The following is a 27,404-nucleotide window of genomic DNA, read 5'->3' as shown; positions in this document are numbered from 1 at the left end:
GTTGCTACAGATAAACCTCACATGGCAGCAATGGGTCTCACAAATTGCTGTCTATTCTTAGGAACTTTTAAAAAGAAAACTTATGATGCTAATCATTGCCTAAGACGTACCCTTAGGGCGTGATTGGTTGCTCCGGTCCGGACCGTCCAGAATGGACCGGTTGTTCTGGATCGTGGGAGACGGAATAGAGTGATACAAGGAGGTTTGTTTGGTTGCATTTTGCTGTCGTCCTGAATCATGCGAGGTTGTGTTTGGTTGTTCTGGTTGTATCGCTCTCGTGTACGACAGGAGTCACTAGCTTGTGTTTGGTACAGAGAACAGGATGAGGTCGGAGCACCCTAGCACCATATTGGTGAGGTTACCAACAATGAGATGAACATGAGATGTTTTAATATTACAAAGGCTAATCTCGTGCTTGACTACTTCCAAAGATAATAGACTAGTAGTAGGAGTACAATAATAATTATAAATTGTAGCCCGGCTACGATATGGACCCAACTAACTTCAGTTGCCGTGTTTTTTGAACCGTCGGTCGCTTCTTTGATATCGACATCTCCGTCACCAGTGCACTCTAGAAAAGATGCAATTGCCTCCTCTTTCGAACTAAAACTCTTGTAGCAACAGTTTGGATAACCGGTGACCTGCTGATGACAGGTTACCCAAGTTGCATAGACTCCAGGTTTCCTACCACGGTACACAACGTACCAAGCCATTGTGCCTTAGGAACAAAATGAAACTTGATTCAATTGCAGCAACAGATGAATGAGAAAACAAAAAGTGGAAATTAAACTATTGGCCTCAGATGTTATTTGCATCTTCTCTTAACCTTGAGCTTGGAGCATCAGTGACACTAGATGAATTGCAGACCACAAATAGTAAGACAACAGCACAACCAGAAAAAACCAAGATCAAGCAGTACCAAAGAGGAACAAAATGAAACTTGATTCAATTGCAGCAACAGATGAATGAGAAAACAAAAAGTGGAACAGAATGACAGTATGACAACTAGATGAATTGGAGACCACAAATAGTAAGACAGTGGCAACAGAAAAGCAACAGAATGACAAGTATGACAACAGCACAACCAGAAAAAACCAAGATCAAGCAGTACCAAAGAGGTCGACAACAAAAACAATATGACAGAAGCATGACAGGTTACCCAGTTTGCAACAGAGGCAACAGAAACCATCCTAGGATTGCCAACAGAAATAGCAACCTTTGAGCATCCATCCCAGGACAGCATCTGAGAAACAACAGAAGTTTGGAGAAGCAGTACCAAGGGATAGGTGGAAACAACATCAAATTGCTTGGGTAACCAAGATAGGTAACTCCATATGCATAATATCCAATTTGCATAGGTATATGTCTGTAAACTAGCAAGTCTGATATAGTAAGTTATAAAAAAATAGCCTCAGATGTTATTTTCAACTCCACTTGATCTTGAGCTTGGAGCATCAGTGACACAACAGGAAAATAAGACCAATAACAGTAGCACAATGGCAACAGAAACAATAGCAATGTCACCAGAAATAACAGCATAGGCACAATATGGACAATAGCTAAGCAACAGCACAAGCAAAAGTTCTGGCTCATGCACTACTAGTTGGCAACAAGAACAACAACATCAATGTCATGGTCCCTCACAAGCTCAAGGTCATCTGATGCTACCCATATAGTTTTAATTGGGAAAATAAGTTTGTCATCATAGGCATTTTGCCTTACCTTAAATAAAATAAGTAACCATCAAGACAGTAGATAAATAGCAGAGCAGAAACAGTAGGACAATGGCAATGGAAACAGCAGGACATTGCCAACAAAAAGAGCAGTAACAGCACATCTACAACAACACAAGCAGAAATGGTGAACAGCCAATTTTATTTCCATCTTCTATTGACCTTAGAAAGGGGAGCATCAGTGGCACAATGGCAAAAGAAGACCAGAAACAGTACCATATTGGCAACAGAAACAACAGGAGTGCCAACAGAAAGAGCAGAACCAAGGGAAGAATGCAACAACATCAAATTGGTCAGGTAACCAAGACAGGTAACCCCATATGCATATTATCCAATGTGCATATGTATGGGCGTGATTGGTTGCAAAGGTCCCACCGTCCGCTGCATGACCCCGAAGCATCCCGTGCACTCTCGCAGGAGTGACACAAGTTGAAAATAAGACCAAAAACAGTACCAGAATGGCAACAGGAACAGCAGCAAGGTCACCAGAAATAACAGTGCCACCAGACCAAAATAAGATCAGAATGGCAACAGGAACAGCAGCAAGGTCACCAGAAATAACAGTGCCACCAGACCAAAATAAGACCAGAATGGCAACAGGAACAGCATGCAGTACTAGTTGGCAACAACAACAGCAAGATCAATGTCATGGTGAATCACAAGCTCAAGGTCATCTGATGCTATCCATATAGTTTTAATTGGGCAAATAAGTGTGTCATCATAGGCATTTTGTCTTACCTTAAATAACATAAGTAACCATCAAGGCAGAAGGAAGCAACCAACACATAGGAAATGCTGAAAATATGGACTTACCAGGTATGCAGAAGCAGTACCAGGTCTTAATAACAAGAACAATGGCATAGTCAGTCAGAAGCTCAAGGTCATATGCATCTACCCAAGGGGAAAATAATTTATCATGAACAGCACAACTACAAAAAAAGAACAAGTAGCAAGTCTGATATGCTAAGTGACAAAAGAATTGGCCTCAGATGTTATTTTCATCTTCCCTTAACCCTGAGCTTGGAGCATCAGTGACACAAGACCAAAATAAGACCAAAAACAGTAGCACAATGGCAACAGGAACTATGGCACAGAGAACACAAAAAACAGCAGTAGCACAACATGGACAACAGCTCAGGAACAACACAACCATAAGGAACAAGAATCACAAGATCAATGTCATAGTCCCTCACAAGCTCAAGGTCATCTGATGATACCCATATACTTCTATTTGGGCAACTAAGTTTGTCATCATAGGCATTTTTTCTTACCTTAAATAACAAAAGTAACCATCAAGGCAGAAGGAAGCAACCATCATATAGGAAAGGATGAAAATAAGATGGACTTACCATGTAGCAGTTCTTAAGAAGAAGAACAAGAACAACATATGCATCCATGAATTCAGATCATGTATCCAAGATGAAAGACTTGGCATCCATTACATTGACCAGGTGTAGGTGTTCATGTTGACACACCCAACAGATCCCTCCAAACCACCTTTAGCAGATGGAACCATGTAGCCTATGCTATACAAAAATATTTGCAGCATTGCAAATATCCCAAATGGTGTCCCTACCCTCACCATCAGTGGTTAGTGCTCACCCAAAATGTCAGACTACAGCATAGGCAAGCAAAATAACACATAACAGTCGACATCCACCTAGAGGAAGTTAGATTGGCTCAGGTAGGTCCTAAGCCAAAGGATCCTATGGGCTTCACTCATCTGAACAAAGCATAGGCCTTCTGCTTTGTTCTTGAGCAAGTACACAAGTGCAAACATCAAGGCCTCCTGTGTGTACCCAGGACAGGACATGACACAACCATAGAGATCTGCATGGACCTCATTGTGCTGAGGAGCTTTCAGGGCTTCTGCAACAGAGGCAACAGCAACAGTCATACCATGCATCAGCTGGTATTCTTCCTCACCCAACTTCCTCCTTTTACCACCTCTCCCTTCCTTATTATCAGAACTCTTAGAGGTGTCCAGCCCATTGGAGTCTTTATTTTTCTTACCAGAATCACCCTCATTCCCATCTAAATTAATTGTCTCTGTTGCAAGATCCTCCCCCTCAAGGTGTCCAAGGTCAGTAGGTACACCTAAAGGTTCATTGGAACCCATGGCAAACCTACCAGTAGCCTGACTAGACCCAAAAATGGCCTCCATTTGGACATAGTTCTCAATTGGGGTGTTCAAGAACTTGGCATCAGCAGGATGATCCTAGTTGGCAAAAGGTTGTGCAACAGTTAGAGATAAGGGTAGCTATTAATCATAACAGTGAGGTATATGTAAGCTGTGGCCTAACCTTAGTGTGCCCTATCAGATGCTCCTCCTCAAGGACTATCATATGATGGTCCTCATTCCAGAGAGCACCACTGAGGTCCTTGAGCCTAGCAATCTTAACCCACCTCTGTCTCCATTTGCGTAGGTGGTTATAAATTTGGTTGGTGGTAACATTCACCTCAGCAAAATCAGAGACCATCCTAGCAACTTGCCTAACATGCACTTCCTTGAAGCCTTTGTCAGTTTTGACCCCTTGCCCAACCAGATCATGAAACCTCCTAAGCATGAAGGCTGACTGAACACTGGTCCATTGCATTGGCCCCCCAGGCTGGGGTCCATTGGGTGGAGGGGCTGCTGGGAACACTTCCTCCACAGCAGCCACCCCACCCTCGGCCCCTGCCTCATTGACAACACCAACCACATCCTCACCCATCACAGCCATGTCCTAACCATCATACCATAACAAAAACAAACACCAAAGCACTTAGAAATCAAACATGAAAGTAAGTACTGCATGCAAATATCATACCAAGTTGTATTGTTCATGATTGCAGTTACACATCATAGCAAAGTACCAAGGTCTCAGACTATATTACAAATTCATCAATGCTAGTTAACAGTACATGACCCCAAATACTTAGTGCAATTAAACTCTAGAAGATCCCCTATTCTGCCACATTTGTGCAGCCCATGCATCCCTTTGCTGTGCCCAGGTTCCATTATCAGCACTAAGTTCTGGCTCAGGGGGGGTATCAGTTGAGTTAGGAGTCCAAGCAGCTTCAGTGGGAACATGTTCATCTTCTCCATGGCTAAGTATCCAATTGTGCAGAATACAACAGGCAAGAACCAACTTAACTTGGGTTTTGTAAGGATGGAAAGGCTTGTTATCAAGGATTCTGAACCTATTCTTTAAAGCACCAAAGGCCCTCTCTACTGTCACCCTAAGGGAAGAATGCCTCAGGTTAAACAACTCTCTTTGATTTTGTGGCCTATTTGAACCAAACTCCCTCAGGTGGTACCTTGTACCACGATATGGTGGCAGGAACCCAGGCCTGGCTGCATATCCAGCATCCACAAGATAGAATTTCCCTAGACAATGTAACAAATGGAGATGGTTTATCAGTTTAGTGTGTGCAAGTATTGTTGCCATGTGTGTATGTGAGTTATGGTACCTTGTGGGACTGTAAGACCATCTGTCCTTTCAAGAGCATCTGATAAAATCAGAGCATCATGTGCTGATCCCTCCCAACCAGCAAGCACATATGTGAACCTTAGATCAAAGTCCACTGCTGCAAGTACATTCTGAGTGATGGTGTGCTTCCTGCCTCTAAAGGCAGCTTGCATCTTCAAAGGCACTCTAGCTAAGACATGTGTCCCATCAATTGCTCCTATGCAATCCTAAAAATAAAAAGCCATATTAACAGGTTGGTACCATATTGGTCAGGTCAATTGGGTTGCAATTAGGAAAGGGCCACCAACCTTGAAATATGGGTTCCATCTCCTGCTGCCAAGGATCCTAGGATGGACACTAGTGGATGGTGGAACAATCAACTCATTTCTCAACTCACCAACTGCATACAAGACTTGATGAAAGAACCTACTAATAGTTTCAATTGACCTCCTAAATGTCATGTTAATGACCCTGAACCTTTGGTTGTGTCCAACTACATGCAAAAACATTGCTACCTGTTCTTCAACAGTGGCATGGATGCTATCCACAACCAACTCTCTAGACCTAAACAGGTCACACAGTTGGAAAAAAGGTGCCCTTCTCATTCTTAGCAGGTTGACACAATGCACATCATCAGATTCATAAATGAATCTGAGGTTGCTATTCCTCTCTCTGTCCCTCTCTGCCATGGGACCATAGGTAATAGATCGAGCATCCTCACTTCTCCTTCTAAACCACAAGAAAAACCAAGCAGCAACAGCAGCAACAAGAGCAGCCGCAGCCCGGCGCCTACCTTGGAAGTCCATGTCTAACAATACAATGCAGTGTTCATTAGAGCTCAGTATACAAAAACTTGGGGTCATGTTGTTAACCAAGCAAACATTCTGAACTACATTATATCCTAGACGCGGCTGCCACACCCGAAGGTGCTCCTCCAGCGGCAAGGAATCATCATCGACCTAGGCACTTTGCTCAGCTAACTAGGGGCTCATTGGTTGCAAAGCAGTAAGCCATGATTTCAGGATTCAAGAAATCAGATCCACAAATATACACGACAACCTTAGATGCGCATAAGAACGAACATAGGGTTCCAGGATTCAAGAAATCAGATCCACAAATATACACGACAACCTTAGATGCGCATAAGAACGAACATAGGGTTCATCAAAACCATATATGCAGATGCACAAACAACATAGGGTGGATGAAAACCAACCAAGATGTACCGTCGCAGGACCGGCGGAGGCACAGGGTGCCGCCGGCGGACCCCGACCCACACAAGAACCGAACAAAAAAACAGATCGACCTCTACACATGTGAGAACCATAGATCTGCATCACAAAAAGTACCTACGGTTCATCACAACCTTAAATCCACAAAAGGAGCGCACGGATCTGACAGAAGAATAGCCTAGGGTTCATCGACACCAACCAAAAAAATACGAATCGACAGATCAGCGGGGGAGAGGGGATCAAGCAGCGTAAAGAGGAGGGGGAGATGTACCGTCGCAGCACCACCGGGGGCACAGGGCGCCGCCGGAGTACCTCGACCCACCGGCGAACCGAGAGCGAACAGGAGGAGGAAGAGGAGAAGGCGCACCGGGGAGGAGGGGAGCGAGAAGAAAATGGCGCGAGGATGGGAGGTCACCGTAACCTCCCGCGCCTTTAGCCCCGATACGGCGCCATCTCCCGCCCTCCGCCGAAATCTTCCCGCCAGCACCGCGCCATCCCGGCTCGCGAGAGAAGGTGCCCTCTGGGCGGATGGGGCGATGCGGGATGGAGTGAGGGAAATGAACGGGCGCATGCGCCGTTTCGGTTCCGGGAGCCTTACCGAACACGCGAGAGTGCACGGGATGCTTCGGGGTCATGCAGCGGACGGTGGGACGCGGGCAACCAATCACGCCCTTATTGCACCGCGTCATCTCGGGCTCGATCGGTCTCATGTGACCGACCGCACTGTGCCGAGGTACCGAGCTCACCTAATAAGCCCACAGAGCTGCCCACTAACTACAGCGATCCGGTCCAGCCCAGCCGATCCCCTCCCTCCAATAAGAGTCGTGTGGCGTGTTTCCTGCCTCCAGCACCCCCCCCCCCAATATTCCAGCTCCAGCTGTGCCCCATACGCAGCGGCCGCGACAGCCCAAGTGGATGTGGAACCGCAACTACTAGAGCAATTTCCCCGGCGCGCACAACCCGCCGTTTCGGTCGTGTCCTCTTCCGCACTCCCTGCTCCCTTCACTGTATACCAATATAACAATAGTGCGTGTTTCATTGATATAGCAGAAAAATATAAGACTACAGTCTTAGAAGGTTATAGGTAGGAAAATGAAATGAAAAGAAGAAAAACTAAAAAAAGTTGCCCGGTTGGATTGGGACGTCAACGCGGGTAACCACTCAACTCAAAACGCCACACCCGACCAATTGGATTGAGACGTCAATGCAGCCTCACCACTCCATTTGTTACGGCAGTAGAACCGGAGTCTTTATCATGGCACCCAACAAACATTCATGGCACCCACCAACATTCACCCTCGTGTAGTCGCCAAAAACTCCATGCGTGATCCTGCGTCGACAGGGAATCTGATGGAAGCAGACTGCACCACACCGAGAAGGCCACCACCATACGGGACCCTCCGCCAAAGTGCCGCTGCAAACACCACACTCCACCTGACAGAGTGATACCACCGAATCCAGACCTCTCGCGGATTGCCTCGCAGTCGCCACCATGATAAAACAACGCGCGGGGGCCTCACCACATCCACAGTTGGACTCCACCTCGCTCTCGTCACCTCGAAAAAACACCACACGTGGGGGCCTCATCACGCCCGCTCCGGTACTCCATGTCACGGATCCGTTTCTTTTGTCGACGTCAGTGTGGTGAGCAATGTTGCCCCACTTCCCCATATCTCCACCAAACAGCTAAACCGCCGCCACAGGTCAGCCTCTCCTCGTTGCTGTAACAACCTAGCTTAATTAAACTATATTTAATCTTAAGTAAAGTCATTAGAGCGTAAAGAAGAACATTTGGCGGTTGTGAAGGCAAGTAAAAAGACACTTTTGCCCTCACAGGATAAACAACTGTTTAAACCATAACTCAAATTTTTGCTTAAGAACTTAAAAATATGTTCAACTAAAAGTTGTAGAACTCAACTTTCCTAACAACTTTTATTTTTCATATTTTGTTTGAATCTAAGCAAAAGACCTTCAAAAACTCAAAGTTCAAAGCTGTGTCAATTTAAGAAAAACAGATAAAGCCCCAACTTTGGAGCTCTTTATCTAAAATTTTCCAAAATAAACTTAGGCTGAACTCTATCAAAAGTTTTAGAACTTCAAGTCCTTAACCACTTTGAATAAAGGAGTAAGGTCGAAATCCGCACAAAAGGCTTTCAAAACTAAGGTCAATGTCAGCTAGTTTGGTCAACCCAGCCCCAATTAGCAATCTACGCTAAGTCTGGAATCAATTCAACCATGCATCTTGGCTTAAGCTTATCTCACAAAACATGAACAGAATGCTAGCAAAACCCTTTATAAGAGTTTGAGAGCTAAGTTTATACAACAACTTACTCAATAGGACCTTGGTCAAATTCACATCAGAAGTTTTTCAAAATTGGGGCTCAAATCAGCCAAAAACCTTGAAATCAGCCAAACTACCGTTTTTGCCTAAGTCCGAAAATCCGGCGTTCGTCCAAACTTTGAAGCTTTGTATCTTCAAATTGGCTGCGCTTTTGAACTCAGTTCAATTACAAAAGTTGAACTTGAGTCTGAGGACTACAACTTTTGTAATGGGAGTTAAGGTTGTGCAGTTCAAAAATAAGGAGTTAATCATGTTTGAAGATCGACTCGGCGACGCAATCCTCCAAATCCCTCGGCTAGAGTGCGCCAGAGCACGCGTGCCACGCGCTCCAGAGCGCCAGCGCCGCGTGGCACGGCTTCACCGGCGAAGTCGTTTCGCCCAGTCTCCGGCCCGGGCAAGATGCCGCCTCACGCGCCCCGCAACCAGTAAGCGCCGCGGTCCCCCCCTGCTCCCGTCAGCCCCACCTTGCTCGAGGGCACGCACCGTCTCCTGCTGCTGCTCTGCCCGCGCGCGTCCCCGCGGATGCTTGCTCGACACCGCCGCCTTCGCCAACCGCTGCTCGACCGCGACGCTTCGAGTGCCAGCCTCGCCAACCCGACGCCCTGGCAAAGCTGTTCCTCATGCGCACGCTCGCTTCGCCCAGATCCTGCCACCTTGCCTGCCGCACCCCGCGCGGTCGCCTCCCCTGTCCGCCAATGGCGCCGCCGCCATTTATGGCGGCAGCAGTGCCCCGGCACCCCTCCAGTTCCCTCTGCAAGCGCCGTAGCCCCATCTCGCATCCCTCTCTCTCCCGCGGCTATAAAAGCCGGCACTCTCTCACCGGTGCGCCCCTCCGCCCTTGTTTCCCCACCTCTGCTCTGCTCCCCTTTTTTGCCGCCGTTCACCCCTCCATGGAGAGCCCACCTCCACGCAGCCTCGCTCTCCGCCGCCGCTGCAAATTGCTCCGCCACCACCTCGCGCAACTCGAGCCGTTGACCGTTGCCGTCACCAAGCTTCGACGCCGCTGGAATGTCGCCGCCTAGCCCCGCCGAAGCCGCAGCGCCGCCTTTCACCGTTCCGCTGCCACCAAGCCCCCTCCACGCCCGAGCCTTCGCCAGCAGCCCCACGGTGAGCATACACCCCTCCCCGAGCGCTTGTTGCCCTGGAATCGCCGGCGAGCCGATGGAATCGCAACCCCACCGCCACGCGCCGCCATAGGAACATGAGTGTGATTGTGAAACTCGACCGAGGGCTTAGGTATAAATAGCGAGGGTGTGGTTGTGAGTCTGGAAATTTAGAGGGCCCGGTTGTAAAGCTGTTTTCGGTTTTTGTTTTATAATCGGCAGGAAATGTGTTTAACTTTGGAAAATCACCAAAACTCGGAAAAATACCAAATCAGTTTTGCTAGACTCATTATAAAGTGTAGTTTCTAATAAAATACTTTTGACACATGTCTCTGCTGGAATTGATGCTATATGTTTTAATCCTTGTTTAGGCCATTTAAATCATAGTAAATTGCAAAAAAATGCTAAAATGGTAAATCCAACTCTCAAGTGTTTGTTTTAGAGAATTGAAGCTTATAAAAATGATGTGCAGCCTAGCTCAGATGTTTAAGTCTCTGTTTGAGTTTTATCATGGAAATCTAAGGTTGCTTTTGTCTTTTTGCATAATGATTAAGCTAGAGATGATAAAAATGTGAAACAAATTGGAATAAGTCAGTGGTGTAGTGTAGTTTGTAGGAAAAATATAGAACCTGATGAGAAGTAGAAGGAAAACCATTTTCCTTTTTGAGGAAAAATAATTAGGGTAAATCTGCCACTTTTGATGCAGTGACTCTATCAATTAGACGGCGACCTGAAATAACTTGTTTCATTCACATACTCTCTTAACACATGCATGGCACTATCATACACGGACGAGATACACTGACAATGATCCGCACAAGAAATGAGTCCAAGTTCCACATATGAATAATTGAACATTATAAGGACAGCGTGCATGTTTGTAGTAACAAGATGCACCTATGCATCAAGCCCATCCCTGCCCCATCCCTAGGCCCTCCAAGTCCAATAGGAACTGACCAAACGCTACGCGAGACGACCCACCTTCATTCCACGCCACGGCTGCAGCCTCTCTCAGCGACGTCACCTTCGCTCGAAGCCTCTCCCCTTCTTCGCTCTCCAAAACCAACGTCACCTTGGCTTCCACCTCCCCGGCCTCGACCACCCCCTGCTGCCACCCGACCACCTCCACACCAACTCCGAACTCATCCACCAGAAACACCTTGTTCATCTTCTGCTCCGCGTACAGGGGCCAACAGAGCATCGGGCATCCACCCATGATCCCCTCCAGCACCGAGTTCCACCCGCAGTGCGTCACGAATGCGTCGACTGCCTTGTGCCGGAGCACGTCCACCTGCGGCGCCCACAGCTTGATGACGAGGCCACGACCACTGGTCCTCTCCAAGAAACCCTCCGGTAGGAGCGTGTCGAGGTCTGGGTCAGCATGGCCGGGAGGGGCTCGCACCACCCAGAGGAACCGGTGGCCGGATCTCTCGAGGCCGACGGCCATCTCCTTGAGCTGGGCCTCCGTGTGGTACCCTATGCTTCCGAAACAGAGGAACACGACGCTGTGCTCTGGTTGCTCATCGAGCCATGCGAGGCACTCGTGCTCTTCTCTTGTCTCACGGCCTGCTGCCCGCTCAACGAGTGGCCCGACGGAGTACACCGGAGGCACTGTGAGCTCACTTCCGAGAAGAAGAAACTCTGGGTTCTTGAGGGCTCCCAGTGCCCGAGCCTCTAGCGACGCGAACGTGTTCACCAGCATGCCGTCGGCCTCCAGGTTCTTGCTGAACGAGCTCTTCATCGCCCGGTATATCTCGCTACTGGGGTCCTCGAGCATTTCGCGGTTGAGATGAGAAGCCGGCATGGGTGGGACACCCAAGACGTTGAGAGGAGAGTCTCCGAGCTCCTTGAAGCTTGGCTGACGACGACGACCCTCCATGCGGAGGGAAGGAAGCTGGAGGAACACGGCAAGGGCGGAAACGCTCCAGGCGAAGAAGGTGTAAGCCGGGATCCCGTGTGAATTATTGGGAAGCGTTGTGAATTATTGGGAAGCGTTATTACTCCCGTAGGAGCCGCGTGTGTTAATATAGGGAGAAAGAGCCTCTCCCGTAGCTTACAAGATTGGATCTCTGGTTGCTATTCTTATCCAGCGTTTACAACAGATATAGTAAGCCTATATACGGTATCTCCTAGCTAGCTGTGATTTCCTAACAACCAGAGATCGAGTTAATTACAGATATGCATGTTTCCTTGTCATGCACGTCAACACACGCACACAGCTATAGCTAACATCCTCCCTCAATCTCAACCTGCCACTCCAAGGTTCAGATTGTACTTCAATTCTTCTAGCTTGCACGAATTTAGCGGTTTGGTTAAACCATCCGCTATTTGATCACTAGTACCAATAAATCGGATCTGAAGTTGTTTCTGTGCAACTCGCTCTCGAACAAAGTGATAGTCAATCTCTATATGCTTAGTTCTAGCATGGAAGACCAGATTTGCTGACAAATAGGTAGCTCCTAAATTGTCACACCATAGTACAGCAGCCGGGGAACTTTTAATACCAAGCTCTCGAAGAAGAGACTGAATCCATATTATCTCAGCCGTGGCATTCACCTTCGCTTTATACTCGGCTTCTGTACTGGATCGGGAGACTGTAGCCTGCTTACGTGCACTCCAAGAGACGAGATTTCCTCCAAAGAATATAGCAAAGCCTCCAGTGGAGCGTCTATCATCAACACATCCTGCCCAGTCTGCATCAGAGAAGCCACTGACAAGTGATGAGCGAGATCTGATGATCCCGAGTTCTAACGCAACTGTGAATCTTATGTATCTCAATATTCGCTTCACAGCTTTCCAATGTATGGTGGTTGGCTTGTGAAGAAATTGGCATACTTTGTTGACAGCAAAGGCAATGTCCGGTCTTGTGAGGGTTAAGTATTGCAGAGCTCCAACAATACTTCTGAACCGTGTTGCATCTTCAGCACTCAGCGTTGTTCCCTCATATGCAGATAGCTTCTCAGTGATGAAAATAGGCGTGCTACATGGTTTGCAATTTACCATACTTGTTCTCTTCAGAATATCATTGCTATATTTCGATTGAGACAACAAAATTCCATTATTTATTTTAGATACCTCTATACCAAGGAAATAATGAAGTTCCCCCAGATCCTTTAATGCAAAATCAGACTTGAGAGCTTTCAGTAGCTGTTTTGTACCTTCTGGTGATGAGCTGGCCACTATGATATCATCGACATAAATAAGAATAAACACCATTAAAGCACCTTTTCTGAAGTAAAAAAGAGAAGTATCCCCCTTTGAAGGTTTGAACCCCATTTCTTGCAGCTTGGTGTTCAACCGATAATACCAGGCTCGAGGAGCCTGCTTTAATCCATACAAGGCTTTATCCAGTTTACAAATGTACTGAGGGTGATACTTATCTTGATACCCAGGAGGTTGTCTCATGTAGACTTCTTCCTCAAGAACACCATGAAGAAACGCGTTCTGCACATCTAACTGACGAAGAGTCCATCCTCGTGAGATAGCAATAGACAGAACTAGCCTGATAGTTGCAGCCTTTACTACTGGACTGAAAGTATCTTCATAATCAATCCCATACCTTTGCTTGAATCCCTTGGCTACTAGCCTGGCTTTGTATCTATCAATTGATCCATCAGCTTTTCTTTTAACCTTGTAGACCCATTTACAATCAATGACGTTCCTTCCTGGAGCCGGTGGCACCAGACGCCATGTTTTGTTTTTGTGCAAGGCTAGAAACTCTTCGTCCATGGCATGTTTCCAATTATTATCTGCCAAGGCTTCATGCAAGGTGTTAGGTTCACCATTTGCTGCTAATAAACCATACCTTATGGTGCCATCAGTGTAAACACGTGGCTTGCGGATACCGCCCTGGGCGTGCATCCTTGGACGCGTTGAAGCCGCACCGGGGTCATCAGAACCCGCGGGCGCAGGCCCGGATGTAGCTAATCCAGGCGCGTGCTCATGTGTCCCGACATCATCCGTGATTTGTGGCGCAGAAGATCCAGGAGGGTCGATTTCCCCCCCCCCCCCAGCGACGGACGCGTGCGAGCCAGCTGCCGCACCCGGATTCGGCGGATGCGCTGATTGCGCTGCAGAAACATCCGCTCCGGGATCTACTCCTCTTACCTGCACCGGATCAACCTCGGGCGCTCCGTCCAAGGTGGACTGCATGTGATCATGTGCTGTTGGATTTTCTTCCAAATTTTCTCCTGCGGCTGCTGCAGTTTCTTCCTGAAATACTCCCACACGATTAGTAGCACAGGTAGGAGGAACATGCACATCGTCACATATTTGTGCGCCCCTGGAATTTTCAGAAGGTAAAAGAAGTTCTTCAAGGCGAAAACGGGATCCGGCATTCAGATGTAATTTGGTAAAGGGAAAAACATGCTCATCAAAAACCACATCACGAGAAATATAAATGCGGCCAGTAGCAATATCTAAACATTTGAACCCTTTATGCATGTTACTATAGCCAAGAAACACGCATTGCTTGGATCTAAAAGCAAGCTTGTGATTGTTATAGGGGCGCAGGTTGGGCCAGCAAGCACACCCAAAAGTTCTGAGCGAATTATAGTCAACTTGTAACTTGAAGAGCTGTTCTAGGGGCGTGGTGTTGTGAATAACACGACTGGGAATCCTGTTGATGAGATAGGTAGCAGCTAGAAATGCCTGATCCCAATATTTGAGGGGCATAGAGGAATGTGCGAGAAGAGCTAACCCCACTTCAACAATGTGTCTGTGCTTTCGTTCAGCTGCTCCATTTTGTTGATGGGTGTGAGGACAGGACACATGATGACTAATCCCAACTTTGGAGAAAAATGAGTTTAATCTCTCATACTCCCCGCCCCAATCAGATTGAACGGCTAGAATTTTCTTGCATAACTGGCGCTCAACTAGACTTTGGAATTCATGAAAACGCTGGAAAACTTCAGATTTATGTTTTAGAAGATAAATCCAGGTGAATTTGCTGTAGTCATCAATGAAGCTTACGTAATACTTGTAATTGCCAAAAGAGTCTACAGCCGGCCCCCAAACATCAGAATAGACAAGCTCCAAAGGAGCAGAGGATTCTCTCAAGGATCTTTGATAAGGTAGCTGATGGCTCTTGGCCATTTGACAAGAATCACAAACTGAATTTATTCTGGAACTAGAAGAACAAGATAACTTGTGTTTATTGACTACTTGATGAACTACTCCATATGATGGATGACCTAAACGATGATGCCACATCTCCAAGGATGGCTCACTGTTGGACACACTAAGAGCTTGTTTATTCTTGATGGTCGACGCAGGTAAAGGGTAGAGACCGCCCCTACATGTTCCTTCCAGAATGATTTTCTTCGTTGTTCGATCCTTAACGAAAAAGGAATTTGGATGAAACTCAAGATAAGCATTGTTGTCAGCAGCTAGCTTATGAACGGAAACAAGATTTTTTGTAGTGCTAGGAACATGAAGAACATTATTAAGGTAAAGGTCTCTACCAGGTGCACGACAAATAGTATGACCGACATGTGCAATATCCATACCTGACCCATTGGCAGTGTGGATCTGCTCGCCACCATTGTAGCGATCACGAATCTGCAGCTTGTCGAGATCGCCCGTCACATGATCGGTGGCCCCAGTGTTCGTGTACCAATTTGAGTCAGCGCCATGGCCTCCATAGTTGGCAGCATTGGCACTCTTCTCTTCAGGAGCGACATAGTCTTCATCATAGCGGTAGTAGCAATCGATGGCGTTGTGGTTGTCCCTCTTGCAAATTTGGCACTTATCCTTGGACCTGAAGTTGTTGCCAAAGCCTCCACGTCCACGACCGCGTCCTTGATTGCCACGGCCACGGTTTCCGCGGCCACGGTTGGTGCGCCCCCCACCACGGCTACGAGAGGCAGCATTCGCCGATGAGCCTAACGAGGATGAAGAGCCGTTGTAGAGGTTCAGGCGCTGCTCGAAGGCGAGTAGCTGGACGATGAGCTCGGTGACGCTGATCGGCTCGGTGCGCGCTAGGACGCTAGTGACGACGGAGTTGTACTCGAAGTCGAGGCCGGTGCAGATGAAAGAGACAAGTTCTTCGTCATCAAGGGGTTTTCCAGCCGCCGCCATCTCATCGGCGTACCCCTTCATCTTGGCGATGTACTCATCAATGGACATTGCTCCCTTCTTCATGGTTGCAAGAGCGATGCGTGTGTTCACCGCGCGCACCTGAGTTTGGGATGCGTACAGCTCCTCCAGTGTGCTCCAGATTTGGGCAGCAGTCTCACATCCTGAGATTTGTTTCAAAGCATCTTTAGAAAGCGATGAAACAAGGTAGCTGAATACCTGCTGGTCCTGGGCTAGCCAGGCCGCATACGCCGGATTGGGCACTTTTTCTTTGCCCTCGCCGCCATCAACTTCTTTGGGCGGCGCCGACAGTGAGCCGTCGATGTAACCGACGAATTGAGCACCACGGATTGCAGGAAGTACTTGAAGCTTCCAGATGGTGTAGTTGTTCTTGTTGAGTTTCTCCGTGACCGGGATGGCAAATGCTGCCGGCATGGTGATGTTGGTGCCGGCCATGGAGGATGGAGATAGTAGATGTGTTTAGAGGATGGCTCTGATAACCATGTGAATTATTGGGAAGCGTTATTACTCCCGTAGGAGCCGCGTGTGTTAATATAGGGAGAAAGAGCCTCTCCCGTAGCTTACAAGATTGGATCTCTGGTTGCTATTCTTATCCAGTGTTTACAACAGATATAGTAAGCCTATATACGGTATCTCCTAGCTAGCTGTGATTTCCTAACAACCAGAGATCGAGTCAATTACAGATATGCATGTTTCCTTGTCATGCACGTCAACACACGCACACAGCTATAGCTAACATCCCGATCTCCTTGGCGACGTCGAGCACCTCGTTGGACAGTGAGTCCACGATCACTGCTTGGAGGTTTGGCAAGGACCGGAGGAGCTCGGACAGGTGCTCGTTGTAGCGCCTCACGAGCTCGAAGTACCCGAAGAGGAACTGCGCGTCGCTGGGGGCACTGGCGGACGCACGGGGGGAGGGGCTGGGGGGGCTGCAGCCCCCCCGTTGGGCTAAAATTTTTTTTAACAGGATTTCTTTTTAGCAAAAGCCCAGCCCAAAATAAATAACTATTGGCCTACATACTGCCCAGCACAACCATCGCACGGCACAGCAAGCGTCGCACTCCTGCGTTCCGCGCCGCCGCCCCCGACGCCTCGTCCCGTTTCGACTTCCACGATCGCGTCGCCCGCCCTCGTGGCCTCTCGCCTAATCGAGATTGGCGATTGCTGCTCTCCGGCCTCCACTGAACAGCGCCCGGCCGCCGCCCCTCCTGCCCTCCTCCAGTGAACGACAGCGCCGCCAGTCTCCAGTCCAGGAACCAGGACAACGTCCAGTGAGTGATCCTTCTTTATTTCGTTTTAGGTTTATCTTTTCGTTATTAGTCTTAGAAATTTAGTCAATGATTGGAATTCGATTGGTTTTATTTTGTAGAATGGAAAAATATTATGCTAAGAAAGATGTCGCTGCTTCTACTCAAGAGAGACAACTTGATCAAAAGAGACCCCGCATTGAGCTTGATATGAATGATATAGTTGCTGATCCAGGTCTTAGAAAGCCAATTGATGAATTCCATCATGATATTAGGGATGATGCTAGGAGAGCGTATCTACAGATGGGTCCATATCAACCAAATCTTGAGTATGAAAGAACATCGGGAAAAACTCAAACTAGAGGATTTGTTAAATCATGGTTTACTCAATTTGATTGGTTAGAGTACAGTCCTGCTAAGGATGCAGCCTATTGATTTTATTGCTACCTCTTTAAGCCACCAGCTACAAGCAAGTTTGATAATGATGCATTCACCAGAGTAGGGTTTAGAAATTGGAAAAAGGGAAAGGATTCTTTGCTCAAGCATTCTCGATCAATTAATGGCTATCATAGTGTAGCAAGAAAACGGTCAATTGATTTCAAAAATCAAAGGCAAAGTGTAGAACATGTGTGGGCAGTAACAACTGCAGCAGAAGAGGAGGCATATAAAGCTCGTTTAACTATAATGTTAGGCATCGCTAGATTTCTCCCTTTGCAAGCTCTAGCATTCCGTGGGCATGATGAGTCTAAAACATCCAAAAATAAAGGGAACTTTTTGGAGATGCTTGATTGGTATAGAAAGAAGGATCCTAAGGCTGCACTTGTGACCGGTGAGAATGCCCCAGGGAATAATCAAATGAGTTGTCCGAAAATTCAAAAAGATTTAGTTAGGGCTTGTGCAGAGGAGACAAGTGAATTAATTAAGAATGAAATTGGAGACCGTTGGTTTGCGGTGCTTGTTGATGAGGCTCGTGATGCATCAATTAAGGAACAAATGGCTGTGGTTGTCAGGTATATATCATATATTTGTGTGTTTTATTTGTTTTGTTTTGTGTTTTCAATTGACCATTTGCCAATTTTTGTTTAATAGGTTTGTCAATGATAAAGTAAGTGTGATTGAGCGGTTCCTTGGCTTGCAACATGTTTCTGACACCACATCATCTTCACTGAAGGAAGCATTGGTTTCTATGCTTGCAAAATATGGGTTGTCTATTGCCAAGGTTAGAGGACAAGGTTATGATGGAGCTTCAAACATGAGAGGGCACTTTCATGAGTTGCAAAGGCTGGTATTGAATGAAAACCCCTTTGCCTTTTACATCCACTGTTTTGCTCATCAATTGCAGCTTGTGGTAGTTGTTGTAGCCAGATGTTGTGCTTCAACGGATGATTTCTTTAATTATGTCACTTCAGTTGTCAATATTGTTAGTGTTTCTTGCAAGCGAAAAGATCAACTTCTGCAGAAACAACATGATATTCTTGTTCAGCAATTAGATAGTGGTGAAATATCTCCTGGGAGAGGGGAAAACCAAGAAACTAGTCTTGCTAGGCCTGGTGATACACGATGGGGTACACATCACAAAACATTAGTACGTCTTCTGCACATGTGGGAACCTGCGCTTGAGGTGTTAGAGAATATTAGTGATGATGGAACTGATGGGGAAAAGAAAACTATAGCATCTGGATTGATAGAAAAAATGGAGTCATTTCAATTTGTGTTCATATTGCATCTTATGATTAGAGTATTGGGGATAACTCAAGACCTATCACAATGTTTGCAAATGAAAAATCAAAACATTGTTCGTGCAATATGATTGATTGGTTCTATGATGAGAAATATAAATGCCATGAGGGAGAATGGTTGGGATAATCTTTTTGAGGAGGTAAAAGCCTTTGCTATAAAACAAAAGATAGACTTTCCTAATATGGAAGATATGATACCAGTAAGAGGTCGTTCAAAATGTCGTGGAGCTAAATTAGTGACCTACTACCATCATTTTCATCATGGGATTTTCATTGTTGTCCTTGATCAAGTAATTTGTGAGTTGAGCAATAGATTTCCAGAAAGATCAACTCAACTATTGAGATGTGTTGCTTGTCTTGATCCGACAAATGAATTTGCCAATTTTGAGATAGAGAAATTAGTTGAGCTTGCAAAGATTTATTATGCTGACTTCAGCGATTATGAATGTGCGAAGCTAAGAACTGAGCTTGAAAATTTCATTGATGAAGTCAAACATGATGAAGAATTTTGCACTTGTATTGATCTTGGTAGCCTTGCCGAGAAGATGGTTCAAACTGATAGACATACACATTTCCCTTTGGTGTATCGCCTCATTGAGCTAGCACTGATATTACCAGTGGCAACAGCAACAGTTGAAAGAGCCTTCTCTGCTATGAATATTATCAAGACCGACAGGAGGAATAAAATGAATGATGATTAGATGAATGATAGCATGTTATGCTATATTGAGCGGGATTTGTTTGCATCCATCGAAGATGATAAAATTTTGACGCGCTTTCAAGGCTTAAGAAATCGTAAGATGAACTTGCCACGCAAGGTCCCAAGGTGCGTATTATTTTAGTATTTTTCTTCTTGTTTGTTATCTTGATCATTGAAGAAGTGTATGACATTTAAAAATTATGTAGCATTGGGCGTGGCAGTTCAAGTGGTATTGGTTCAAGTGGTGTGAATTCTTGAAGATGCAAGACTCCATGTATTTGGTATTTTTCTATACTTATTATCATAATTATATGTATCTTTGCCTTTGAGTACTCTGAATCAATCTTAGCTATATCTATTAGTGTACTGGGTTGAGCGAGAAAAAAAATTTGGCCTATGATTTAGCCCCCCTCGTGGTCCGTTTCTGGGTCCGCCAATGGCTGGGGGCAATGGTGGGGAGGTTCTGGACTCGAGGCAGCGTGTGGAAGGTGACCGCCAGCTTGGAGGAGGACGCGACGCGGCGGACGGCGGCAGCGAAGGAGGCGTCGAACTCCATGGTGGCGTCGATGAGGGCGACCGCGACGGCGTAGCCCTCCTCCAGGAGGGCGTCCGCGAGCTGCATCATCGGGACGAAGTGGCTCACGGCGAGGCCGGGGTAGAGAACCACGGTCTTCCTCATTGGGAAGCTGGTTTAAGTTTCTGGCTAGCCGGCGCGGCGAGGGGCCAAAATGCATGAAGGCTATGGTGCGCCTGAGTAATGGCTTAAAAGTAGGAGAGGGTCGGAGGGGTGTGGCACGTTAAAAAGCTAGCATCGCTTTCTGTTGTAGCAATATCTCACTGCGGATTGGTTAGTTGGATGGCACCACTATCAGCTTGAGACTTTTGTTTTAACTTTTAACACCACGTGATTCACAAAGACAGCGACGAGTTACTTGTCTAACTTATCTTTGTACATGCAGAAATTGTATTGTTTAGCAAAAGGTGATATTCTGTTGCAGTGGCCTTACGTTTCTGCTTTCTTTGTTCAGCTTTTCACCTGCAACCATGAAGCTGAGGCCGATGTTCTAGTTTTGGTGTGCTTGTTCAACCATCAAAGGAAAAGGAATGTTCAACCATCAAAGGAAAAGGAAAAGGAATTTTTCGACGGCATCTGCTGGACTAGGACATCAAAGGAAAAACAAGAACTGTTACATGAAGTTGAATGAGTATAGTTTCTTGTGGTGGGGGTGGTTTGAATTCGAGTCCTTAATTTGACATGAGCACTACTTTTTTAATTTACTTATGTAATTAATGGTGCTATTTTTTATAGTAGACAACGTGTCTCTCCGAAGCAAGATGTATAAGATGATTTTATCAATTTTGAGATTTTACAGATCTGAACGTGTCTTTCGAATATGCTCCTAAAGATAGAGTTTGCCTGCATGCCCTCGTGAACGTGGGTGTAAGCGCATACCAGTCCGCAAAGCTGATCCTACCCGCTCTCGCTATTTTCCGAACCAACACTCGACGCGGTCCGCCAGCTACTGGACCCCACCACCTGTCGCTATGGTCAGCGCCTCGGAGAGCCGTCGGAAGTGGGAGCTCGCGGTGCAGGGCCACGGCGCGCCCCGGTGGTGAGCTCCGCTCGCCGTGGCCCCCGAGAGTGGCCGCCGACGAGCATCTCACGTGGCCGCCCGCCACCCGCGGGTGCAGCTGTCCAACGAGCGGCGCGAGCTCCACCCTCCACGAGTAGCGATTCGTGGGGACACGGCGGTCTCGTGGGACCCAGCGACGGTGCAGCTGCCCGACGAAGCAGACGGCAGCGACGAGTGATGCCATTCCCGACGGATCCCCCCTTCTCTCTCTCTCTTTCCACAAGTTGTGTTTCTATAATTTGTTTTCGAATTTGTGTTCCAATTTTTGTCTCCAAAACTTTGTTCCAATATTTCTCGTCGATTTTTTTTCTTCAGATTTTTATGATCATAATTTATGTTTGGTGTATTTTGTTCATAATTTATGCACATAATTTATTCGTATATATTCTTCTGTTCATAATTTTTTCGCACCTAAAATTATTTCGAAACTTTGTTCATGATTTATGCACACAATTTTTTTCATATAACTCTTGTAAATCATTATTTATGGACATAATTTTTGTGTAGAACTTTTGTGTTGCATACTTTTGTGACTAACTTTATGTTTACAACTTCTTTGCTCATACAATTTTTGAATATATGTTTGTTTTGTATATTTTTTCGCACGCTGATCCCTCAATCAATGATTAAAAGCAAGTAAATCTGTATTTTTTTCTCCGTTGATTAACGAGGATGGGCGTTGAGACTTGAGAGTGTCCTGCGGTGGTGGAGGGTGCAACCAACCAGACAGCCAAATCCCCCCCCCCCCCCCCCCCCCCCGGAAAAAGTGATAAAGTCCCCCAATAACCTCTACCCTCAATCCAACAAACCACAACCACAGAACGTGTTCGGTGCCAAGATTCACACTAAGGTCCTCTTTGGTAGGGCTTCAGGAGGGGCTTCTCTACCGGCTTCACCCGAAGTCCTACCAAACAGCAGTAGCGCAAACGGCTTCAGGGAAAAAGCCCCTGAAATCCCGCTGACCGGAGCCAAGAGACGGAGCGAGAGCTCAAAAAATCGGCTCCCCGCGGCTTCTTCCCCTCCCGCAGCTGCCCCAGTAGCACGTGCTCCTTAAATTCCCGAAAATTACACTCAAAATGCCATTTTGTGCAAGATTGAACTAACCTGAGAACTCTACGGCCCGCCGGACCTGCCATGGCTGACCTTAGCGCGCGGCCTGGCAGCCCCGGGGTCGCAGCAATGCGGTGGCGTTAGAGCAGTAGGGAGCCCATGACGCAGAGCAGCGAGGTAGCGCCATGGCGGGGTTGGAGCAGCAGAGGAGCGCGTTCAGCATGGGGTGAAGCAGCACGGCGCAGCGACTTGAAGCAGCGCGACGTGCCAGGGAGCGGAGGAAGCAATGCGGATGAAAGAGACGGACGAGCAGGACCAAAGAAGATAAGGTTGCCAGCACCAGGGAGTGGATAAAGAAGGGAGAAAAATAAGAATAATAAGAATAAAGGAAGGGAGGAAAAAAAAGAAAAGGAACGGAGAAACAAGTAGAAAAAGAAAAATAAGGAAGAAAAAAAAAGAAAAATAAGGAAGAAAAAAAAGACCTCACGTAGCTACATAATTATGGGTAGATAGCACATTTCACTCTCATATTTATTTTTTAAATTTCTAATGAACTCAAATTTTGAACTAATGCTAATCATCCAATTTATCAATTCAAACAATCTACGTAGCTAAGGGTATATAGGACATTTGATCTCTTACATCCATTCCTAAGAATACAGGAGAAGCCGTTTTGTCAAACACTTTATAGAACGGCTTTAGCTCCAACGGAGAAGCTGCTGCACCAGAGGAGCCGCAGCCATTTCAACCATAATCATAGCCCTTCCAAACGAGCCATAAATGATGCATGTAATACTCGAGGGCGATAGAATAAGCTTACTTTAGCATCTAGTGCCGTGAAGCGAGGGATCGACATGGCTAGGGGCACGCCCAAGAAGGTGTGCGTCGTCGGCGCTGGCATGTCCGGGCTGGCGGCGGCGCGCGAGCTGCGGCGCGAGGGCCTCGGCGTCACCGTCATGGAGCAGTGCGGCGACGTCGGCGGGCAGTGGCTGTACGACCCGCGGATCGACGCCGACGACCTCCTGGGAGCCAAGGCGCCGGTGAAGGTGCACAGCAGCATGTACGCGTCCGTGCGGCTGGTGAGCCCGCGCGAGTGCATGGGCTTCTCCGACTTCCAGTTCGTGCCCAGGCCCGGCGCCGCCGGCCGCGACGCGCGGCGCTTCCCCGTCCACCGTGAGGTGTACCACTACCTCAAGGACTTCTGCGCCGCGTTCGGGCTCGCCGACGCCATCAGGCTCAACACTAAGGTCGTGCGCGTCGCGATGGCGGCGCCACCGCCGCGTGATGCTTGCTGCGGTGGAGGCGGCTACTCGAACGCGAAATGGCTGGTTCGAACCAGGCACGTGGAGCCGGACGGCAGCGAGGCGGGCGTGGCCGCGGAGGAGGTGTTCGACGCCGTGGTAGTGGCCAACGGTCATTACTCGCAGCCTAGACTTCCCAGCATCGAAGGAATGGCGGCGTGGCGGCGGCGGCAGCTGCACAGTCACTCGTACCGGGTCCCGGACCCCTTCCGCGACGAGGTGGTGGTCGTGGTTTGCTGCGGGGAGAGCGGCTTGGACATTGCGACGGAGCTCTGCGGCGTCGCCAAGGAGGTGCACCTCACGGCGAGGTCCGTCGAGGAGGCCGCGATGCCGGCGCCAATGGTGTCCAAGATGCTGTCCAAGCACGCCGGCATCCGCCTGCGGCCGCAGGTGGACCGCCTGTGCGAGGACGGGACGGTGGTGTTCGCCGACGGCTCCCGCGCCGCGGCCGACTCCGTCATCTACTGCACCGGCTATACCTACTCGTTCCCGTTCCTGGACACCGGCGGGCTGGTCACCGTCCGCGACAACCGCGTCGGCCCGCTGTACGAGCACACCTTCCCGCCGGCGCTCGCGCCGTCGCTGTCGTTCGTCGGCATACCCACGAGGATCTTCGCCCCGTGGTTCTTCGAGGCGCAGGCGAGATGGATCGCGCTGGTGCTGTCCGGCAAGAAGGCACTGCCGCCGGAGGAGGAGATGCTGCGGGCGGTACAGGAGGACTACCGCGCCAGGGAGGCGGCCGGCGTGCCCGTCAGGCACACGCACGCCATCCCCGCCATCGATCGCAAGGACATCTGCGAGTTCGTCTACAGGCACACGGACCTCCCTCGCATGGAGGACTGGAAGATGGAGCTGTTCACGATTAGCTTCGTGAACACGATGGAGGACCGCGAGACCTTCCGCGACCGCGACGACGACAGCGAAAACGTCCGCGAGGGCCTGCGGAGATGGCGCCGCGTATCTGTTGCCCAATACGAGCTCCGGTGACGCTGACGCTGCGTGCGCAGCTGCACAAGCCGCTATGGCCGACTCCATCTCAAGTCCGAACTCTGAACTGAGAATCACTAGATAACATTATTTCTTTTCTTTTTCTTTTTTTCTTTTTTGCGAAGCAGCACGAGATAACCTGGCTTCATGTTATTGTTGGTATGATCGAAAACGAGCATGAGTTGGGCGAGCTAAGTTGACGTTGCAAGTTCGTTCGGAATAATGAAATGAAACAAGATCTGATATGAGCACTTTTTTGTTTTCTTTTTTAAAAAATCAACATTTTGAACGTCTTTGGATATACTAGTTCGAAAATCTCACATAAACTGTTGAATTGGTTCTTTTCAAATCTACAAATGTTGGATTAAATCATTCGAAATGTTGAATGCATACAAGAACACAAAAAAAAAACAGGCTTAGTACCCTTTGATGGGCTGTGAATCTTAGCAAAAAAATTCAGCCCGCTTGCTCTTCTGGCCCATCTGCTCGTCGAAAAATCCAAAAAGAAGGAAATTGTGTCCGTCCTGTTACTCCTGTGTGTCAGTGTGTCCCTCGTGTGGCCCGCTATCCAGTTGAAGTGGGCCCGCTGTCCAGCCGCCATACCAAGTGCCAACCAGAATCCCTTGATTTGGGATTTGGGATTCTGGTTGGCACTTGGCAATTGGCATGACAGCTGGTCGACGGCGAGCCAAGGTGAGCCGTCGCCGGTCCTTGCCGCCGGTGTGACTATCAATAGGGAACTACAACGACGTTGCTCTCATGGATTTGTGGCTCGCCATTGTCTTATCAGGTAGCTTATCTGACCAGCCTGTCCCATCGCCATTGCCCTTTTGCCCATTCTGTCGTGCGTGTGTCCGTACTAGACCTGAGCAGAATAGGTCCGACCCGACAACCCGGCCCGACACTCATTTAGGGCCGGGCGTGGCGCTGATTTTCGTGGTCCAAAGAAAAGGTGGGTGTTGACACCGAATAATAAAATGAATTAAATTTACACTAGAAAATGATGGGCGGCCAGACCTGAGCCCGAGCCTAGCCCGAATTAGGCCCAATTTTGTTGGTCTGATGGAGTTCATGGGCGAGCTTAGACGGAAATTTTGGACCCGAAAGAAATCGAATTTTTTGCCAGCTCGAGCTGAGTTTTGCTCAAGTTCAGTTCGCACACACCCGAAATTTCGGCTCAAAAGAGGAGGGGGGGATGAGGTTGGGGGGCGTCGTGCAGATCGCACATGAACATTCTGTCGGCGTGGAGTCCTCTCACGCTTTTGAGAACCGATGAGACCGAGCAGCAGCTGGATGAGGCGGCAAATAAAGCATCGTAACATGCGTACGTGGAAGAACCCGTGCCCCTCCCTCTCTTCTCAAAACGCCATCACATCACATCACCGTCGTAGCAATTGAGCCACATGATGGTGATTAATTAGCAGAGCTAAAGCGTAGCGTTTCCGAGCGTGTTTGCGGTGGCAGCTTCTGATGGCAATTGGCTGCAGTCCGGACCTTAATTTTAACAAGTCTTCCTGATGCCAAAGACTTATTATACTGTGAGTATATTGTATTAAAAGTCACAAAGACTTATTAGAGGAAAACGAGGAAACAATTCCTATAGACAGGACATGGTGCACTATTAGGCGGAAAATGCAAGGACAACTGAACAAGGACATGCCTGCCCAAAGAAAATAGGAGGCTAGAAGTGCTCGACCTTAAGCGGTTTGCAATGACGCTCCGTTTGCGATGGATCTAGCATGAATGGATGTCGCCAGACAAAGCATGGGTAGGAACCGAAGCCCCGTGCGATGAAACCGACCGATTACTGTTTGCGGCTTGCACACGTATCAGGTATCACGATTGGCAACAGAAAAAGAAAGCTTTGGCACTCAAGGTGGATAAGGGGCGGAGACCTAAGGACGTTGCGCCGAACTTATTCAAGATTTCACGAGCCAAAAAGTGAAAAACGGTGGATGCTCTGGGGTTTACTACGCAAAGTATGACTCGATCCTAATCAAGAAGATCAGATCGCATAGAAACTAATGGCCAGCGGGATGTATCCGACCGCCTTGGCATACAAAACTCAATTCATCGGCTGTACTGGAAGCTTCCCACACCAACACGATATGGAAAATCTGAGCTCCACCTAAGTGCAAATTCTTCGCATGGCTAATAACCCAGAACTGTGTTTGGACATCAGACCGGCAGGCCCGTCGCAGGTGGCAACATAGTCCATCTTGCCCGCTCTGCCATGGAACTACGGAATCGGCCCACCACCTCTTAACAGAATGCAGATACACGAGGAAAATTTGGAGCCTCACTGCGGAATGGATTGGGCAACCGACCCTGCAACCTCAGCAATGGAGGCCTAGTGAGAGTGTGCTCCAGTGGTGGATAAACATCACCACTTTATACCTGATGAGTCGAAAAGCCGCAATAAGCTTAACCTTATTGATTATCTGGGCATTATGGAAGGAGCGAAACACGAGAGTTTACCGACGGCACGAAACTTTCCTAACCAACCTTATGTCGAAGATCAAGGAGGAGGTCATTGTTTGGATGGCCGCAGGGGCCAAGGATCTTGCGAGTTTAATCTCACGCTTGTAAATTGTCCCATGTTTTGTATTCTTCTATACCAATAAAATAAAATAAGCACAATCTTATTTCAATTCGTTAAAAAAAATAAGTCTTCATGATGCCCCAGTGAATTACACGTTTGCTTTAGATGACTAGTGTGAATGTAAAGGCTTGTGACCTATAGTATCTGTTTTACCTTCCGTGCGTGGAGTGGAGCTTCTCTAAAATCT

At 47.8% G+C, this 27,404-nt stretch overlaps 2 protein-coding genes and 1 pseudogene across 4 annotated transcripts; 2 read left to right on the top strand and 1 right to left on the bottom strand.

The window, feature by feature from the left end:
• Nucleotides 1-331: 331 nt before the first annotated feature.
• On the bottom strand, nucleotides 332-22,703 carry LOC117853108 (retrovirus-related Pol polyprotein from transposon RE2). 3 transcript variants are annotated; one of them, XM_072293033.1, is made up of 4 exons: nucleotides 22,382-22,703; nucleotides 20,082-22,305; nucleotides 16,713-16,839; nucleotides 332-11,828 (listed from the first exon to the last, which is right to left on the bottom strand). In XM_072293033.1, the coding sequence occupies exons 2-4, from the start codon at nucleotides 20,320-20,322 to the stop codon at nucleotides 10,766-10,768; spliced, it is 1,431 nt and encodes a 476-aa protein (XP_072149134.1). In that variant the 5' UTR covers nucleotides 20,323-22,305; nucleotides 22,382-22,703; the 3' UTR covers nucleotides 332-10,765. The 3 variants fall into 3 exon arrangements, with proteins under 3 accessions (XP_072149134.1, XP_072149132.1, XP_072149133.1); XM_072293031.1 differs by lacking the exons at nucleotides 16,713-16,839; nucleotides 20,082-22,305 and having other exon boundaries at nucleotides 11,704-14,143; XM_072293032.1 differs by lacking the exons at nucleotides 16,713-16,839; nucleotides 20,082-22,305 and having other exon boundaries at nucleotides 11,704-14,073.
• Nucleotides 17,328-19,901, top strand: LOC140222412 (uncharacterized; annotated as a pseudogene).
• Nucleotides 22,704-23,038: 335 nt separating the features above from the next.
• Nucleotides 23,039-24,866, top strand: LOC117853106 (flavin-containing monooxygenase FMO GS-OX-like 8). The gene has a single exon (XM_034735472.2). The coding sequence runs from the start codon at nucleotides 23,182-23,184 to the stop codon at nucleotides 24,613-24,615; it is 1,434 nt and encodes a 477-aa protein (XP_034591363.1). The 5' UTR covers nucleotides 23,039-23,181; the 3' UTR covers nucleotides 24,616-24,866.
• The last annotated feature ends 2,538 nt before the right edge of the window (nucleotides 24,867-27,404 follow it).

This window comes from Setaria viridis, chromosome 4, assembly GCF_005286985.2.
Source record: "Setaria viridis chromosome 4, Setaria_viridis_v4.0, whole genome shotgun sequence".
Classification (NCBI taxonomy): domain Eukaryota; kingdom Viridiplantae; phylum Streptophyta; class Magnoliopsida; order Poales; family Poaceae; genus Setaria; species Setaria viridis.
Note: the sequence above shows the minus strand (reverse complement) of the source record. Positions and strands in the feature narration are given on the sequence as shown.

Excerpts from the sequence above, each read along its gene's own strand:
- LOC117853108 (XM_072293031.1), bottom strand. The coding sequence starts at position 22,413 with ATGGCAGGTCCGGCGGGCCGTAGAGTTCTCAG. Across the intron at positions 14,144-22,381 it reads GCGGGCCGTAGAGTTCTCAG|GGGCGCACAAATATGTGACG; the intron begins GTTAGTTCAATC and ends TGAAAATTCCAG.
- LOC117853106 (XM_034735472.2), top strand. The coding sequence starts at position 23,182 with ATGGCTAGGGGCACGCCCAAGAAGGTGTGCGTCGTCGGCGCTGGCATG.